The 20,306-nt window shown below is 46.0% G+C and overlaps 1 protein-coding gene across 1 annotated transcript in view; it reads right to left on the bottom strand.

Moving 5' to 3' along the window:
• Dg (Dystroglycan) overlaps positions 1-20,306 on the bottom strand; it is a 29,346-nt gene that overhangs the window by 5,377 nt on the left and 3,663 nt on the right. Inside the window, exons 2-3 of the mRNA XM_089563135.1 lie at positions 12,640-12,838; positions 943-1,084 (exon numbers count right to left, since the gene is read on the bottom strand). Of these exons, the coding sequence (XP_089419261.1) occupies positions 943-1,084; positions 12,640-12,828 (331 nt within the window). The 5' untranslated portion in view covers positions 12,829-12,838. The remainder of the gene's footprint in view (positions 1-942; positions 1,085-12,639; positions 12,839-20,306) is intronic.

Here is a 20,306-nt window from a genome sequence, read left to right as displayed (position 1 = left end):
TGACGGCCAATTAAGGGACATTTGTAACGAGAAATTATCACTGTCCCAAAAGCTTTGCTACAGAGGCGTCTGACCATACGGTGCACTGTGAATGGCGCTTCACAGGCAAAGGGGGAAAGCAACACGGAATGAGATGGTGCACAAATCACAAGCACGTATAGAGATTGGGTATGTTACGAGTCTCTCCACCAGTAAGCGCCTTGCATTTTTTCTTCTTCATTTTCACTGCGTTCTACAGAACATAAACACCCTGGCTATTTTCTTCTCCTGTACCACACACTTCATGAGCTCCAGCGAGCATTTCAGATTTCCTTCCTTTCTAAGCTCCCGCATAGCGCATGTGGCAGCATGCTTGCAAGAACTGCTGCACCAAGGCCACTCATGCTCACTCACTCATCATCATTATTATTACCAGCCTGACTACGCCCACTGCAGGGCCTCTCTCATATCTCTCCAATTAACTCTTTCCTTTGCCAGTTGCAGCCACTGTATCCCCGCAAACTTCTTAATCTCATCCGCTCACCTAACTTTCTGCCGTCCCCTGCTACGTTTGCTTTCTCTTGGAATCCACTCCGTTACCCTTAAAGACCAGCGGTTATCTTGCCTTCGCATTACATGCCCTGCCCAAGCCCACTTCTTCCTCTTGATTTCAACTAGGATGTCATTAACCCGCGTTTGTTCCCTCACCCACTCCACCCGCTTCCGATCTCTTAATGTTACACCTATCATTTTCCTTTCCATAGCTCGCTGCGTTGTTGTCAACTTAAGCTGAACCCTCTTTGTTAGCCTCCACGTTTCTGCCCCATGGGTGAGTACCGGTGAGATACAGCCGGGATATTGGTAAACTGCCATTCATGCTCTCACTGAGACGTGTCTTTCGTTGCAGTGCATCTCTGTGCTGCCCTGCAAAGGAAGGCTTGGTTTCTCTCCACCACCACTGACCGTGTCCGATGGCCTTGACCGCCAGGTAGTGGGGTCCCACATCACCGTGCAGGGGCACACCCACCAGGCGCGTGGGACTGTCGCCCCGCTCGTGCACGAGCGTGAGCCAGGATGGCAGCTTGTCTTCACCTGCCTCCACCACCTGTGCCAGGGGAACAAGAGAGTCAGGTTGGGACACCTACTAGCTAGACAGGCACCTCAAGCACCTGGTGATAAGGAAACAAGGGAAGGGGAATGAGGGGCTTGTTACGAATATGAGAGAAGCCAACAGCCACAGAAACCAAGGGGCACAGGGGATTTTTTTTTTAATTAATATCTTTATTTTGTGGTGTTGATCAATTTAGAATATATTACTGAATATGTTATCGCTTAAAGATGATTGATAGAAAAGCAGAAGAAAAAACAACCACATGCCGCCGGTGGGATCCGAACCCACGACCTCCGAATTACGCTTCCGGTGCTCTACCGCTGAGCTACGGCAACGGCTGTCAAACCTTCTACTTTCGCGGGTATTTATGTTTACAAGTAACCCAACCTTGAGAGTGTTCATCAGCGCCACCCATGTTCATAAGCGGCGGACGTAGAACGTCCTGAGTTACCGCAGGTGTGACGTAGAACGTCACCGCACGAAGAGGGTGGAAGCTGCGTGAGAACCCTCTTATGCTTCCTATGGCGTCAAGGCTGCCAGAACCGAGGCCCTCGCTAAGCAATTAAGCAAACAAGGGAAGGGGAATGAGGGGCTCGTTATAAATATGACAGAACGTCAATGAGTAATTACTCATTGACGTCGACCCGAGCGCAGCTACAAAGGAAAGCTAGCAACTGCTCCGGTGAAGCAGTGGTCCCGGGTTCGAACCCTGGACCAGGACGAATTTCTCTTTAACTAAGAAGTTTCTGAGAAAGCTATACAGCTTTACTTTGTAGCCATGTGGCTGTGCTCGGGTGGATGCCAATGAGTAATTACTCCCTTATTACAAATCTACTCCACCTTGGGGAATTCCCCTAAACATCTGACCAAGCACCTGGCGACTTAGAATAACTCTCAGTATACACACAATACACGCAACAGGAAACTTGCCAGCACAAGAAAAACTTTAGAGAAGTAATTTGGCTGGCAAAAATGAAGATTCCAGTATACGTGCACCAGCAACATTCCGTTCATTATTTTCACCTCTGATACGCTCAAGTATCAGTGTTCCAGAAGAGTGGAAATACGGGCTGGTTGGAACACGTTTGAGGAATTGGATGAAACAGCGCAATGGAAGACGAGACAAGAGAAGGACAAATACCAGCGCTGACTAACAACCAAATGGTTTACTGCTACAGGTGAGGCAGCATATAATATAATATAATATATAATATATAATATAATATAATATAAAAGCATGAGAAAAAAAAACTGCACGACCACACAACCTGACTGAAAATAGGCACGTCACTGATTAAGATACGCAAGTTCCTTAGGTAGTAGATTTATCGATGCGTTTCTGATAAAGGTGTTACCTAGCTTTTTAACATTTCGGAGGCTTGCCATATTAAAGAGCTAGGTAACACCTGCATCAGCAGCCCATCGATAAATCTACTACCTAAGGAACTTGCGTATCTTAATCAGTGACGTGCCTTTTGCCAGTCAGGTTGTGTCCATACATCCATATCCTATATTGTAACCCCGCTGCTCTAGCGCCTTCGGGCTAAGCGGGGTAAAAATTGAATAAAGAATCAAGCACACATACACAATATAGCAGAGGTCAACTCAACACAATCTCTGGTCTCAGCAAAAATAGGCTCTATGCGTCTTTCTGGCTGTGTTGATGTTTGGTTAGCAGCAACAGACGCACTTTGTGCACAGAAAATTGAATTAAAAAATCCTCTTCCTATCACCCGACTCAAACTTCAGATGTCAAGACTAAAAACTGTAGGGGACACTTCAGCTCCGCCTTAAGGGTATGACGCGATAGAGGGTGTTAACGCCCATATATCCCTTTCAGGCGCCATTTTTTGATTTATTGAAATCAGTTATTTTTTTTCACCTAAGTAGTATACTCAGGCCTCAAGAAAGGGAATTTGTTAGTTTTCAAACTTCAAAGACCAGCAGGTCAGTTCTTACACAACGATGTGCAGAATTCCATACAAAGTGTCAGATTTGTTAGAAAGGGTAACATCGAAATATTTTCATATGTCAGGTAAGCACCCTAGGAATCGTGGAATCACTTTTCATCTCAAAGATGCACATTACGCCCGAAATTAAACAAAAACAATCAATAACCTGCGACAAAATCCGCCTGCACAAAAATGGTGAGCAAAGTGCTACCTAGCTCACTGTTGAGCGAAATATTATTTACTGCGTTTGCTACATGGCGCAAAAAAATCAACTTATTCGCGACAAGAAAGGTGTTCAATTCGACTGAAACAATGAAGTCACTGCTAGGTGCACCAGTAAAAAGCTGCGATTTGCTGTATACACAATTGTGTACATCATCATCATCATCATCAGCCTGACTACACCCACTGCAGGGCAAAGGCCTCTCCCATGTCTCTCCAGTTAACCCTGTCCTTTGTCAGTTGCCGCCACTGTATCCCCGCAAATTTCTTAATCTCATCCGCCCGCCTAACTTTCTGCCGCCCCTTGCTATGCTTGCTTTCTCTTGGAATCCCCTCCGTTGCCCTTAAGGACCAGCGGTTATCTTGCCTTCGCATTACATGCCCTGCCCAAGCCCACTTCTTCCTCTTGATTTCGACTAGGATGTCATTAACCTGCGTTTGTTCCATCACCCACTCCGCCCTCTTCCGATCTCTTAACATTACACCTATCATTTTCCTGAAAGGGACATACGAAACTGGCCGTTCCCTACTTCATAGATCACGTTCACATACAGCTGGGAGTCCTCATACCAGTTTTGGCCCTGTGGTGCAGTGGTTAGGGTTTCAAACACAGCCACCAGTGAGGCTTCTGAAAACCCAGGCTGCTCTTCCCGAGCAACCACTCATGACTAGTCATTCAATGACTGCCCCCTGCCACGATGGGCAAGTTGCAATGACGTCACATGGTCATATGACCTATTTGACAGGCACCACATTCCACCTGCATGTTCTGGCTTGCAAGGCTTCAAAAGGTGGCCAATGCCAGGCAATTTTTTCCGACACTGGGGTCTAACAAAAGGACAGCATGATCCATGTAGTGGCGGGTGGTGGCAAAACCGGTGTTAAAATTTCTTTTAATGCATATACGGTTTCTCCGTAATGAAATTCCCCGATTGAGTGAGAGGGCCATGATGTCATCAGGACTGACAAATATGAAGATTTGAGGAAAATGAGGCAGTAAAAGACACTGTACAGGTCCCGTCAAAAGTAAATGGAAGGCAATATTAACAAAAAAATTTAATCATTGCCCCCCCCAATTCATGCATCCTTGAATACACATGTGCAGGCTAATTGTGATTGTGCGAATTGCACTGTGCACCAACAAACATGGACCATTATGCTTTAGATTTAAAGAAATTAAAATTTTTTGACACAGTCGCCTTCCATTACCTTTTGACGGCGACTGTACACATGTACACGTAGTACAACGTGTACACATGCGAATGGAGTGTGCGAGGCGGACACAAGGAGCAGAGAGCTGATGTGTCAGTAAACCAAGGTGTGAAGGAAGACACCGCAGCGGAAGTCTGGTCCGTTCAAGCACAGAGGTGGCAGCCGTCGGACGTTGGGTCCGTGCTGCCGAAGATTTCCCTTGGATCACCGACGCAGGACTACTGCATCCCTTTCAAATTTGAAGGTGGCAGCCGATGGAGTGACAGTCCTTGCTGCCGAGGCTTCCTTGGATGGGCTGCATAGGACTACGGTGTTTCGGGACACCGTCGACGGGACCTGGCTAAGGTTTTCCTGCTGCAGTTGCCCAGTTCTTGGAGCCGGCTGACAGGAGTTGATCAGCGTCTCTCGTGTTCTTCTCCGCTCCTTACCACCTTGCTCTCTACCACCGCTTTCTTCAATGCAACGCCAGCGACTCATCGCAAGTTATCAACTCCCATCCCTGCTTCCAGCAAGGCATTCCCGCTTCGCCCGCCCCGCTCTGTATTTGGTGAACTCTTTCCTTTTATCTGTAGTGTTGTACAGCCGCCCACAGACTTAACACGAATGGCGAAATGCGTGGCCTGGACTGCCGTCAGCGCCATGAAGCGATAGTCATCGGGTTCGGAATGTCTGCGGTGTCTGACGATAGAAGGTGCGAACCGCGGCAGCTTAGCGGGCAGTTCATGGCTGCCGCGATGAGAAAGCTGCAAAGAGCGTTGCCGGGGCCGTGGAGGTCGAATCAGCAAGCAAAAAAAAGATGCCCAGGCTTAGCTTGGTTAAGCCAAGAATGCGTTGCATATTGCTCGGTCTTTTTGCGCGAGGTATTGCTTGGCGGCAGTCGATTTTCTCCACAGCTTTTCCTCCGTGACGTATGGATGGATAGGAGCGCCCCTTTGAAACGGGGCGGTGGCAACCACCACCATGGTCAGCCGTCCTTTATTTATTTATTTTTTGTTTTTCCTTTTTTCTTTTTTTTTCGTGGTTTGGTGACGTCACGTCACCACGTGACGCCACCAAACCACGTGACGTCACGTCAAGTGGTTTGGTGGCTGCCCGGCCGCGCCCAAGGGCTGAACTGAGTGATTGCAATATGCTACGCATAAAAACTCTGAAACGCCCCCTGACGAGCGCGCTGTCCACGCGGTGATCAGGCACAAGCAGATAAGCAGTAAAAGCGAGCTGTGCACCAGCTATCGTCAGTCACCGCAAACATACCGAGAGCATTGTCTCGCACCAATGACTATCGCTTCGTGGCGCTGACAGCAGTCCAGGCCACGCTTTCCGTCATTCGTGTTAAGTCTGCGGGCGGCTGTACGCATGTTGAGTGTGTGTTTTTCTTGCTGTTTTCATTTTTTTTTCTATCGGCTCCTTTCCTTTAAAGTATAAACACAACTTTGTTTTGTTCTGTTTGATTTGTTTGTAACCTTGTACAACAGCGTTCCCCTTCGGCAGTTGCGGACGCGTCATCCAATTTGCGACAGTTAGGAGGAAATGCTGCCGTTGCCCCAGTCCAAGGCTGCCGCGGCCCCGTTGCATCACTCTATGCTGGCCTTGGGCAGCTGCTCCGTCCATGGTGCAGAACTGGGAGCTGCACCCCCCTTGCGTGCTGTGGCCAATGGCCGCTTCCGATAAGTGACGGCGGCCCAATTAGTACGCTACCTCGTTCTACTCTTAAAGGCAGAGCTTAAGTGCTCTCCAAGTTTTTCATTTTGAAATGTGTCCACAGGCACGCCCTTCTTTTCTATTTTTTCTGACATGCAATATGGGGAGGTTGACTGACATTCAAGTCGACTTACAGTCGTGCAAATACAGTATCTGGAGATGCATAGTATACTGACATATCCCTTTTGGGGGCAGCTTTGTTAAGACACACAAATTTTCTCGTGCCTTCAAGTTCGTTTTAGAGGCAGTCTCCTATACAAGGAGCCAGACAATGCAGTGAGGCAGTTCTCTCGTGTAGCTCTATATTATGCCTGTGGCATATGGTGCGGTATCGTCCTCGACAGGGACACCCAGAACCAACACACCAAAAGCCCCAAATTGCAGCCAAACACAATGCCACTTACGGGGGAAAAAAAATAAAAAGAAGAGCTGCAGTGGTGAGAAGCTCAGGCAGGCCACGACACGAGACATGAGCATGACGTGAGCATGAGCATGAGAGGGGCTCTGGTGCCTGGAGTGGGACAGAGCTCCTGAGAAGCAGGGGCAAGAGGCCGGGCAGGAGTAAGGGGGTAATATATATTTGAATGAAAAGGGCACGTATGTGATCTAGTGAGAGCCGAAAGGGAGCAAAGGCAATGGACTTCGGTGAGATGGGTGAAACACAGAATTGACAGCCCAATGAACTCTGACAGCTGACTGGTGACAGAGTGGGTGAGGGAACAAACGCAGGTTAATGACATCCTAGTCGAAATAAAAAGGAAGAAATGGACTTACCGTATTTACACGATTGTAAGTCGACCCATTTTTCATAATTTGAAAATCCGAAGTGGGGGGGTCGACTTACAATCGAAACCAAAGCATCACACTATAAATAAAGGCGAGACAAACGAGACAAGCGTGGTTGTATTTTTTGCTGCGCGGCTCCGTCGCATCGTTCTTGCCTTGAGCAGCTATGTCAACGCGCAGAACCGGCATCCCCGCCCCCGCGCGAAGTGGCCCGCTGATGGTGGCTGTCGATAAGCAGCAAACCAGCACCAACCCACTCCCCGCACGTGGCCGCAGATTGCGTATGCTGATAAGCGGCGGCGGCCCGATAACGCCTTCGCGTTCTACTTTTTTTTTTGTTTACTTTCAACCGCGCACTCGGCGCCGAAGGGAGCGTCGGTAGTTGATGGAAGGGCTGCTGTTCCAATCGTGGCGGCACCCCCCTCCGAACCGCAGCGGCACCAGGGAGTGTCGGTAGCCGAAGGAAGAGCCGACGCCGCTCGCGCGAAATTTCTCTCTGGCTCTGACGCATTCGACTACTGCCGGCCGCGTTTCACAAGTTTTTAATGTAGTGCTTCGTCATTCGTCATTTGTGCTCCAGGTCTGATAAGCGACCGGCGCTCGTTCGCGGCTACATTCAAGATGTCTGTCATTCTTTATGCCGAAGAAACGAACTGCGCGCCGGGCCGCAAGTTCGACCTTCGCACTGAGTGATACAGGAGTGGCAGCTACAACGAGGCAAAATTTTCAGCTGTTCCTCGCGATGTCATGATGTGGCTTTTTGCGAAGTGCAGGATTTCACTGCATGACGATGTTAGAACGACGAGCTGTGGGTCTGCAGCAGCGATGACTACATGACGACGGCAGCGCTAGCGAGGACGATGGAGCAAGTGTGGACGAGTAGCCCAGTGACTAAGACATTTTTGTTTTGGAATGTGCCCACGGGCACTCCCGCGTGCGGCAGCCGATAGCGGCTGGTGATCAGCGGAGGCCACACGATAGTACTGTCGCGTTCTAGTTCTACTAATAAAGGCCAAGTTTAAATGACCTCAAGTTTTTTTTTTTTTCACAACTGTGATGTGGGGGGGTCGACTTACATTCGAGTCGACTTACAATCGTGTAAATACGGTAGTCAGGGCATGTAACGCGAAGGCAAGATAACCGCTGGTCCTTAAGGGTAACGGAGTGGATTCCAAGAGAAGGCAAGCATAGCAGGGGGCGGCAGGAAGTTGGCAGATGAGGTTAAGAAGTTTGCGGGGATATGGTGGCCGCAACTGGCAAAGGACAGGGTTAATTGGAGAGACATGGGAGAGGCCTTTGCCCTACAGTGGGCGTAGTCAGGCTGATGGTGATGATGATGATGATGCCCACTGCTTAATCGCCTGTGCACTAGATGCTATGACATGATTTTGAAAAGAAAATTCGCAGCGGCCAAAACGCAGGACATACTGTGTGCTAGTCCCGTCTGCTTCCCTCCTGTGCCGTGCCCACTGCACAGTTTCAGGTTTCAAAATCATGGGAGAGGCCTCTGCCCTGCACTGGGCTCAGCCGGGCTGATGATGATGACAATTAATTAGTTTTGTGAAGAACTCTTTAATTACCACTACAAATATTTGCTTCATATATCCATATGTACTACTGACAACAAAGTAGTCGGTTACTGGGAGCGGATTAGAAATTTTGCTCCTTCACGCCCGGCATTGAAGAAAAATTTACTCTGCTGGTAGGCATAAGCTTATTTGAGAGACCACCCTTACCGTGCACATAATGTTTTCTGGCTGCATCGTTGGGCCATTCTGCAAAAACGCCCCGAAGACACTAAGAGTGCCACTTACTTGGGGCTGGTTAGATCATTGCACATGCTGGAAAAAAACAGCCCAAGGCGAGGCGAGAGCACACAGACACAGCATTTTCAGTGTGTGTTCTCGCTATCACCTTTGCCTGTTTTTCTTTCTTTCTTGCACTGGTATTTTTTTTTGCAACAAAGACACCAGTGTGTTCCACAGAAATTTCTTCCCCTGGCGACAGTACAAAACACTCTAGCAGTAGTGACAGTTTCAACAGAATTCTTGCTTTATGTGCCTTCTTGAAATCAACCTTCATCTTCGTACACTGTGTACCTGAGCTAGGATTGAGTTGAGGTGCCGTCTACCTAAATAAGCGGTTTCTATGCAGCAGTCATGAGGTACATCTTGGGACATGCGCTGCCGTAGGAGAGGGCAGAGTGAGCAGGTCACCCTCTATATAAGACTGGCCATGGTGTGGATCAAGCAGTCCACTCGAAATGTACTCTGACGAGTCCCTCAACTGTTTTTGATGGGAAAGCAACACTCCGACAGCCAAAGCGAGACCTCGGGTGGCCGCCATAGGCAACGCTCACCTTGTTTCAACTGGTCGAAATGGTCGTGACGTCACAGTGCACGAATTTCAAACGGGCCAATTGCACTTAGGCTGCTAACCACGCAACCAATTATAGGGATTGTATAGTGATGCTCCAAGTAAGTGAGAGTGTGTTCAGTTAATTGCTTAATTAACCAATTAGCCTAATAAACCTCTCTAATCAGATGAGATACAGTATAATCTCGTTACTACGAACCTCACATTAACGAATTGTTCATATTAACGAACTTTTTCAAAATCCCCGCCAAAATATCTATATTTTCAATGTAAAAATATTTCACTACTACGAATTTCAAAATACCGAACATTTCAGAATAACGAGCATAATTTATTTGCCCACCTATTATAAATGCACCTCATTATTACGAACTTACCCCGGAGAAGTGAGCCGACTCCCCGAGAGGCACACGCTAACTCTGCTAATCGCCAAGGGCAGGCATCCGATACAATCCAGTCCAATCCGAAGCCGCCTCGCAACCGGAAGTTGGCTCGTCTCTCCTCCGTTTTTTTTTTTCTCCCACGGTGTGCCACGGCCGGTCTCGACGCGCGCACTCTCTCCTCTCTCTTAAGAGAGAGCGAGAGAGCGCGCGCATCGAGACCGGCCGTGGGTGTGCATGTGACTAGACTACCTCCGCGCTTTTCTTTTTTTGTGTGCGGCCGCCGCGAACGCGAGGCCTAGTCGTTTCTCGCCGCTGCGTGTTGACTGTGCTGACGATGAATTCTGCGGGCGCCAGCGTCAAGATGAAGCGACGGCAGTTCACGCTTAAGGAAACACATTGTTTCGGAAGCGCCTAGTGCAGCGCTGTTAAACCTTCGGCTCGGACTCCCGACAGCCATAAATGTCCGCCAGGCTGCCGAAATGGTAACTGGGGTGTGGTGGAACGTAAAGGCCCCGACCATCAACAACTGCTGGAGGAAAGCTGGCCTGGTGAAATCGCCGCTTCACACAGAAGACTGCGATGACGCTGATAGCACGGATGACGACAGCGCAAAAGAGGTGCGGACTGAAGTCACTGCGAAACTCTCTGTAGACTCTTCTGTAACTTTTGCCGACTACGCCGAGTCGGAAAATGCTGCCCCTGACTGTAGAAGACATCGTGAGGAGCGTTCGCGAGTATGGAGAGCGCGGCGAAGAAAATGAACTGGACGACGATGCCGACTCGCCGCCTGCAGACCAAGCGGCCGAACCTGTGTCTAGTGCGGAAGTTCTTGCATCCATAGGCAAACTTCGCGCATTCATCGGACGTTGTAGCGATGTGCCTGATTCTGTGCTCCAAAAAGTTGACGTTGAAGAGTTCGTCCTGGGGCGCCTGTGTCGCACCCGCCAGAATCACGGATTTCTTCAAATAAATGAGCGCTGAACCTCTCGTTTGCGTTCCTGTTTGAAAATTACATAGCTTGTCGTGTGCCCTTCCTGAAGGTACAGTATTTTCATTGTCCAGTAATACTACTACCTTTTTTCGCGAGTCTTTCGTTATTACGATATTTCAAAATAACGAACGATTATTCGCGGCCCCGCGAAGTTCGTTGTATCGAGATTTCACTGTACATAAATAAAGCCGCGTAGGAAATTGGTCGAGTTGGGGAATCGAACCAGGGTCGCCGTAGTGCGATGCGAGCACGCTAACCACTCCGCCATGCCAGCTCGATGGTTTGGAATGAACAAAGGTGCGTCCAGTGAATACGGTGTCTTTGTTCACTCCCATCTTCCTCCCTTCCCATTACGGCGAGGTTCATATGTCCACCGAGATATGTGAGATAGATACATTTCCTTTCCTCAAAAACCAAATCACCGACGAGCAGGGCGTAGAGCCGAACAGGCGATGGCGTTCTGTGGACTTTCTGGCAGCGTTGCAAGACGCTGTCGCGTTCCACTCTTGGAGGCGAAGCTTAACCTTAACCACACATCAGTGACACAAGCAGCAACACCGCGCTTAAGGCTTCTGCCTCACCGCACTTTAGGCCAACAATGCACCCCCTTAATTTTTTTTATTTTTTGTTAGCGATGTTTTGACACTTTGACTTGGCACCAAGAGCAGCCACAGTGAAAACACACTAACAACAGCAGTAACGGTGAAAAGCTTGCACGGCACCGCACAAAATACAGGAGCAAATGGGATTCCATTCCATCAGTCCCTTTGGTCACAACTGGAATGTACCTGCACAGCACACCATAACGCATGACCCTCATGCAAGTATGGCAGCTCAGTTTCAGCTGGCTGTTGAAATGCGTCTGGGTGGGTCTCCACTGGAACAACTTTTCAACTCTCTCACATACATGCACACACGAACTCCCATTTGTTGCAGCTTGTGGCAGGTTTAATACAGTGGCACAAATGGCCATGTGTTCCTGCAGTGAACACGTCCCATGACAACCATAAGTGCCCATTCCGGGTGTCTAAAACAGTGGAAGGCATATCAGCCAATTTTAAAACTTCCTTCCCACTCTGTGGACAACGCTCACCAGACTAGTAGTGTGCACATGCATACCATTGTTGGAAGGAAAAGCAATAAAAATGCAACATTGTTTCCTGCTCCCTTAAGTGTTCTCTTTCTGGATGTGTAGGTACTGATGGCACTTTAAAGAAAACTGAATTATGGCACCTTCTTTTTATAAAATGAAAACAAAAACGAGCGAGTCTTCACAGACAGCTGGCTCCCTTCAAAGTGTTCCATTTTATACACTGCTCAAAGGACTGCCCACCACCAGTTCTACAATGCCTAGTGACCAAGTATTCCACATAACTGCAGCGTAAAAAAATGACGAGCACAAAGGAAGAAACACCTACGACACGGACAATCGATTGAGGGAGCATGAACGAAATTTAGAGAGAGATGAAGATGTTAACTTGGTAAAACATAGCAGCTATTGCCTGGATTGTTCGCCGCATTTTGAAGGTGCAAGGATTCTAGGCAAAAGCAAAGATCAAACTGCACGTGAACTACTGGAAGCTTACCACATAAAGAAAAAGGGCGATTTTTGTGTAAGCGAAACTTCTATTGATTTGTATAACGCAGAATGTGACCTTTTCTCTGCCACACGATAAGATTTGTCTCACGGTGTGATAATGTTTTTTTGTTGATGGTGGCATGTGTACTTTCCTGCGCGAGCATTCACGGCGGAACCTTTATATTTCCCATTGCTGGTGAAAGAAAATCAGTTGGAGCAGCGCTCGTCCGTGTCGTGGAAGTTTCTTCCTTTGTGCTCGTCATTTTTTTACGCTGCAGTTATGTGGAAGCGAAGTAACCAACTTGCCCAAAAGCCCGTTTTACTAAAGTGACCAGGAGAGTTCTCACCTCAAGGCGGGAGATGTGCCCCTGGAACGCGTCGGCGGGTATGGAGTAGTTGAAGAGGCGCCCCATGACCACGGAGGTGTCTGGGACGCCCCACTGACGCCGCACTGCCCCGCTGGCCGAGGCCAGGGCTGCAGACAGAGCTGCAGCCACGGCTAGCCGCAGCAGTGCCCCTCCTGCCGCTGCTGCCATTCCTTGCCGCCTGCAAAAGAAGAAAAAAAGAAAAAAAAACGTTCATGCTCCAACATGCATAGAAAGCGAAATACATTATTCTGGCAGTTCAGGAGAGCAAGGCTAATAGAGTTCAGTGGAGTTTTGATTTCGAATGGTATACCTGACAATATTAAACTGAAAACAAACTTTGTGCAATCTTTCAAAACGTTCCTGATGAATATGTGAAGTTATGGTGCATTGTTTTTCTTTTTGTGAGGATGTGTGTATTGTGTACGCTTGCTTTTGTTTATCTCTAAAGTGTTGAGAATGTGACTTTTACTTTATGAACGCAATGTGTCGTCTTCGTGTGCCGCATTTAAAATGCACAATATTGTGATGGACCCAAAACTAGCCTCTGGCTATGGGTTCTAAAGCATTGTGCATATTGTACCCTTGTAAATGGATTTTCGTTTGAAAAAAAAAAAAAAAAACAAGCTGCCGGGCTAGTTGGCAATGCATTTTTCAAAAGAAGTTAGCACAAAAAACGGACGAGGGACAGAAAGAAAGGACACATAAGACATTCACAAGCGCTACTACCAACTGTTTATTCATGCGGTCGTACAAGGTATATAAAAAAGGAAGGACGTGCAGGGCAAGATTTGAGAGGGCCACGATTCTTGGCAACAGCAGGAATGATAAGGCTAGGCTCCTTCTAGAGGCTTATTATATAAAAACATTGTCCGAGCGTTGTGTGAGTGACACATCTGTTCACGTGTATTCCGCTGAATGTGCCTTTTTAGGCTTGTTTTGTTAGTAACTTCTTGCTTGATTGCTGTGCCTGTTCTGCCCTCTCTACACGTGTGCTCCGTTTTTCCTTTACATACGCCTTGTACGACCGCATGAATAAACAGTTGGTAGTAGCGCTCGTGAATGTCTTCTGTGTCCTTTCTTTCTGTCCCTTGTCCGTTTTTTGCGCTAACTTCTTTCAAAAAATCATTCTAGCACTCAAAGTGGGTTGGTATAATAGAACGACTGAGGAACCAATTCCACTGAAGTTTTAGATTTTCCGCCTTTCCTGTTCCATCAATGTCGGAAGCGACGTCATACCCTCGCCAACACAAGGGCGCAGCCAACAAAGATGAGCTGCTACTGCGCTCTTCCAAAAAACTGCAGTCACACACAGGACAGTTCACGAGGCTGAGTTGATGACTGTTCATGGGGCTGTGTGCCTGCTGTCTAGAATGCTCTCGGTTCTGTTCGAATAGTGAGCTGTTAGCAGTCTTGACCATTCTGATCCCTATGGACCCCAAGTGTGCAAGACGCCATTGCCAGCACAGGGCTGCTTGGCTGCCCTGGAGGTGAGAATTTTGCCCAATATGCAGCTTTACTGCCAAGGTCTGCCTTCCTGCTGTTCGGCCCATTATCACTAAAAGCGGAATATGCGCTTTCTGGAGCATGCGCCAATAAACGAAAAAGGGACAAAAAAATTAGAAAAAAAAAATAAACATGTAGTAGTATGTTCATTTGGTCACATTATGTACAATATGCCCTCAAGGTGAGGCTAAAGGAAGTAGACCAAGCATGCCTCCTCACAAGGCCCACACCCCGATTAACACATCATGGAGACGATTGCCCAATGGACAAAAGAGGAAAAAACAAGGAGCAACATTATCATAATACAAAATAGTTAATGATAGACAATAATAAATATCAATTAACAGTAAACAAAACATTTCATAATATGCACATTCAGGTAAACAAAAAGGAACACAAACACACACTCAAAAAACTAAGTATACAGAGATAGCTGAAATTTAAACAGGGGGAAAAAGAATCTTCAGTTTTTTCTTAAATACAGACACACTATAAGCAATCTGAATAAGAGACGGGTAGGCATTACACAATGTTATAATTTGGGAGGGAGTTGTACAAGACCACCGACGCCACAGATTGCACCCTGGAAGCTGTAGTACTTTGGCCAACAGCCAAGAAAGTGCAGCAACAACAAGTGGACATGACTGCATGGCCTGATGGTGTTTTGCAGCAACTTCTCGTTTGCTTATTCATTTCACGTCCACTCATCCACCTAGGTACTGCAGAAGGCAGTTGGTTGCATGAAACAAAAAAATATATAACACAAAAGATACATACAAGAATAAGTAGTCTGATAACTAACGATCACTATAGTGAAATGTTGCACTCTCAAACTCTCCGCTATATGCTTCTCTTTTCACATTTCATAGGGGACACATATATTAGTCACACCTTCCATTACTCACAATGGCATAGCTCACTAGTCACTAGTTCTGCCCATGCTTTTTACTTTTTAACTAGTAAACCACAAAATATTTGCGCTGATTTCTGAGAAGCATTCAATATTTTCGCTGATGCATGCTTCTTTGTATGCTAAGGCTGCACTTCATGAAATACACACAGTTTGGTGAAATGAAACTTCTCGCTACACCACATTTCGACCCCCCCACACCCCTTAAAGTTCTATTTACCAGGGGTCCATTCCATCTGACTGCAATCCACAGCACAGCATTTCTTTCCACAACATCAAAGTTGCTATCCACTAATTCCAAACAATTCTAGCAGCTAATAAACTGTTTTTCCCACTAACTCGCTTAAGGAAGATGTCTGGAAAGTAGGACAGACAGACTGCTCCGTTCTACAGATTATGTAATAAACCCAGTGCTGTCCTTCCTGTAATTTCACAAACAAGTAGCAGAGCTGCAAGACCATGGACAGACTTTCTGGCCTCAAATCATGGTTTTCCAGGTATAAAATCATTTTTTGCTACCTTTACAACATAGTTACCGCAGTGGCACCCTCTTCCAAACAAAACTAGCACTGCTTACCAATGGCTAGCGCACTTACCTCGATTCTTAGGTACTGTCTAATGCTAACTTTCTCGGTTTTAAAAAACTTCCGATAAGTACCTCACTGGCATTTCCTATAAAAAATTGAACTGCTGAACCTAGGGTAATAACTTAATGTGCATTCAAGAATTTTTTTCTGACGGCTCATAATCCTAGTAAAAAAAACTTATCCACCCTCTATCAACTTCTGCCACCCCCAATACATCTGCCCTGGTCCCTGGCCTTTGATATTGTTACATGATGGCGAATGCATTCAGCGAGGCCAAGGGCCGAAGGCTTGAGAATGCCCCAATCGCTCACGAAATACACATTCATCGTCTCACGACAATTCATTCATTCCCCGTACTATCACTGAATGGAATAGTTCGCCATCAGTCATCGCCACAGAAACTGACAATAAAAAATTCCAAGAGCTTCTTCACTGTGACGGAAATGTGTGAAAGTTTGCTGTTTTTGTTAGTGTTCATTTTTCCTTTCTGTTATGCCGTATGTTTTAATTAACGTTTTTTCCTACACTTATTTGTTAAAATATATTGCGATTACTAATATGATTGTACCCCCCCCCCCCCCCCCATGTAATACCCTCTTCTGGAGTGCCTTTAGGGGTAACTTGAAAAAATAAACGATATAATACAACATGCGCTGTAATATATGTACAACAGCAGACGAACGCATCATTTACCATACCATCACTAACGCCCCTGAATGAATTACCTACGATGATAAACTTATTAGAACTATAGAAATCCGAAGGAAGCAACCAGCCACCAAAACCAAGGGGCATAGGAGAGTGTTTCTATCTTTTCTATATATATTTGTGGTGGTGATCAGTGGGAAATTAATAGTGTAATAATTTTACTGCTGACAGATGATTAGAAAGTAGAAGAAAAACAACCACGTGCCACCAGTGGGGTCCAAACCCACGACCTCCAAATTTTGCACTTGCCGCTCTACCAACCGAGCTATGGCAGCGCCCGTCTGATCCCCTACTTTTAGGAGTATTTAAGTTGCGTGTAAGCTAACCTTGAGAGTGTTCACCAGCGCCACCCTCATCAATAGTGGCGGATGTAGTACGGCCTGTATCACTGCGACTGTCATGGGGAACTTGATTGAACGGGGAGGGCGGAAGCTAACTGAGAACCGTCTTATGCTACCTCAGCCTTAAAGCTGCCAAGACTGTTAGGCTATTGAGTGTTTCTATTGTCTTTTTTATATTTGCAGTGTTGATAAGTGGGAAAATAATAGCATAATTGTTTTATTTATTTATTTACTACAAATACCTACAGCCACAACTCAGCATTACCATACGGGGGCTATTTACAAACACAAAGGTAAGAAGAACAGCACAAACAAAATAATCAAATCAGTTATAAAACGAAAATACAAACAACTATTATTTTAACTAAAAGCGGAAGACAACACATTCCAAGGCAACCGCAAAATCTGTTACACAGTTGGAAAAAGCATAACACTGGAAGTAGGAAATAAATCAAAGTTGATGTGATGCTCTCTACGGCAGATGAAAAATCGAGAGCCGAGGCTATTCCATCCGGGAGCAAATTCTATTCTACTGTTCATGGAAAGAATGAAAACTTGAATACATTTATGTAACTTTGGTATGGCTGAAAGATAACTGATTAGAAAGTAGAAGCAAATGCAATCACATGCCAAAAGAGTGAGGTTAGGTTTGGTTACGCACAATATAAATGCTTCCCAAAGCAGAAGGTTGGATAGCCGGTACCATGGCTCGGTACAGCACCAGACGCAAAATTCAGAGGTCATGGGTTCGGATCCCAACAGTGGCTAGTGAATGTTTTTTCTTAAAATTTCAAACCAAATATTTTTCGGCGATAAAATACCCTATTATTACCCAATGATCAACACCATAAACAAAAATAATACAGAAACATTCCCATATGTTCCCAGGTTTTGGTGATTGTTGGCTTCCCTCAGATGTATATTCAATATTGTCTGCTCTCTGGAACTATGGAAAGGTGCATAAATTTGCTACGACACTTAACAGCACTAAATGTGAATGCACGCTCCCGTGGCCTCAATTCACTGCATGGCAACACTCTCAATGCCACAACCTTCTTTTCCTTCCTCACAAAAATTCACAACTCACTGCTAAAGGTATTAAAATCTAGAAATACTCTGGAGTCTCGATACGCAGGTTAGTAATATCATCTTAGCATCTAATAAAATATTAGGCATTCTGAAACACCACCTGCGCAATGAGTCATAACTAGGGGCGTGCAAATATTCGAAATTTTCGAATATATTTCGAATATTATATTTTTAGTATTCGAATTCGATTCGAAATCCAAGTATTCGTGTTGTTTCGAATATTCGATCCGACGCGAATATTTGTATCTAGCCGAATATTCATTGTGAGCACCGGCGTGCATTTCGGTCCGCTAGCCCTATCGACAGATATATAACAACATGGCGGCGCCTACACGGAAGGAAAATTCTTTCTTCCTCCAAGGGCCATGCCGTAGCTGACTGCGTTGGTGAGCTTTTTTGTGGCTATACCTGCGAAGCTGGTATAGTCAGAGCTGTGCACGAAGTACCTCGCAATACGTGCCAGGTCAGTGCCAAGTGAGAGGGCATTTTCTGTGGCTGCAGGAGTCGTTTCAGCTAGAAGGGAACTACTTCTGCCTGACCATGTGGTGCAGCTGGTTTTCCTTCACGGCAACCTTTTACGTCATCCCAGCAACGCGGTTTTGTGCTGATGGAAAGCTAGCCTTAAAGGGGCTGCGAAACACTGCTTGGGGCGATACCGGCTATACTACAGGTGGATTCTTTATGTAACAGAGATACTGACTATAAAAGAATTACAGAAATCGATGCACAGGAACGGGAGTTATTCAATGAAGAAATTTCAAAATACAAGCAAGCAAAACGCTGCCCTCAACTCGATTTTGGCGGGGCTTCCCACTCCTATTTCGCTCTCCCAATGACGGCACCTGGCGCAACCAATCAAAACAGCCTGCCAGAGCACGTCGCGGAAGTTTGCACTCCATGGTTGCCTGCTCTCTGTAACTCGCTCTTGCTGAGAATGGCAGAGTCGTTTCCATGCCATAGCCCCTAGTTGTGTATTTTTATTTTACTCGTTTTGCAGGGCTTTTATCTAAGACAAACAAGTTGTTTTTGTTGATCTAATATAAAACATCGACAGGTAACAAAATGTGTCTGTTTATTCACACAATTTGCAGTATATTTACTGCTTGTCCAATCATCAAGCTCGCGCCAGGTGATGTCATATCCGCTGCTAAAACCCGCCACTGTGTGGGGACACCATCAGAGCCACGAATTTGTTTTTGGAAGCACATTAAAATATTAAAAAACGGAATATACCCGGTATCACCAATGCTAATAGCACCATTGTAACTCCCTGTACGCGATCAACAGGCGAAACAGTCAACTAAGATTGTGTTTCTGGGCCCCTTTAATCAATGCTGTGTACTAGCCATCTTCTCTGATATTTCCACTCTTCTAAGAATAATGTTTGAGACTGAGACTTTTTGTGCAGCCACACACACCTTTTGTGTTCATTTAATCATCGATAGTTGAACTGTGATGTTCTTGGGTGCCCAAATAAATGTTTTGTAGTGATTAAATGCGTCTTTCCTTGATTATTCGATTCGATATTCGGAACTAAGTATTCGTATTTGATTCGTATTCGAAAAATTTGATATTCGCACACCCCTAGTCATAACACGAAAAATTACCTGTCTCCTAATGACTTGTTTGGGTGAAATTAAACTATGGATCACACTCATAGCAAAGTGGCAGTAGGGGCTAGCAGTGTTGTTTATGGTGTTCAATTAGCACGATACCACTCAAAGACACTACGCGACGGCTGTGAGGTCTTTGTGCTTTTTGTTTGGTTTGGTTTGGTTTATGGGATTTAACGTCCCAAAGCCACTCAGGCTATGGGGACGCCGTAGTGAAGGGCTCCGGAAATTTCGACCACCTGGGGTTCTTTAATGTGCACTGACATTGCACAGTACACGGGCTTTTTGTTTCTCTCCCCTCAACTGTACTAGGTGAACGTCATGAACAACACGCCTCACAATGCTCACAAAATTTCGAAAAATGAGTTCAAAATTATGCTGCCAGATTAACCCGCTCCTTATACTTCTATGATATAAGCATTTCATTCCTGAAATCGGAATATGGCCCATAAACCTGTTCTGTCACGACAATATTGGCAGCGTGCCCCATTAATGCAGAAACACCATCAACAGCTTTCCACCATAAATACATAGGCATTTACTGCCCAATTAGCCTGGTGAAGCAAGGCCTCCACAGTACTGGATTTTCCCTGCACAAATGTGAAGAATTTGCCACCTAATGTTAAACAGCTGTTTTGTAAAACTAAGGCTAGACCTGTACACGTGCTTGTATGTTGTTGGTATCAACACGTGGACATTCGTAAGTTGGAAAGGATCCAGAATTTGGCTTTGCCATTAGTGAATGCAATTGTTTCCGCAATTTCAGTGTTTCGAGTGGAAAAAAAAACCTTAGACAAGAACCACAGGACCAACACTGATGATTGCTCAGGCTAGAATTTCTCTACAATAAACATCACAATAACACTGGTATTAATCGGGATAATCGGGAGCATTA

The sequence above is a fragment of the Amblyomma mixtum genome, chromosome 10, assembly GCF_055824585.1.
Source record: "Amblyomma mixtum isolate Tamu chromosome 10, ASM5582458v1, whole genome shotgun sequence".
Lineage (NCBI taxonomy): Eukaryota > Metazoa > Arthropoda > Arachnida > Ixodida > Ixodidae > Amblyomma > Amblyomma mixtum.
This window is presented reverse-complemented; position numbering and strand designations above follow the sequence as displayed.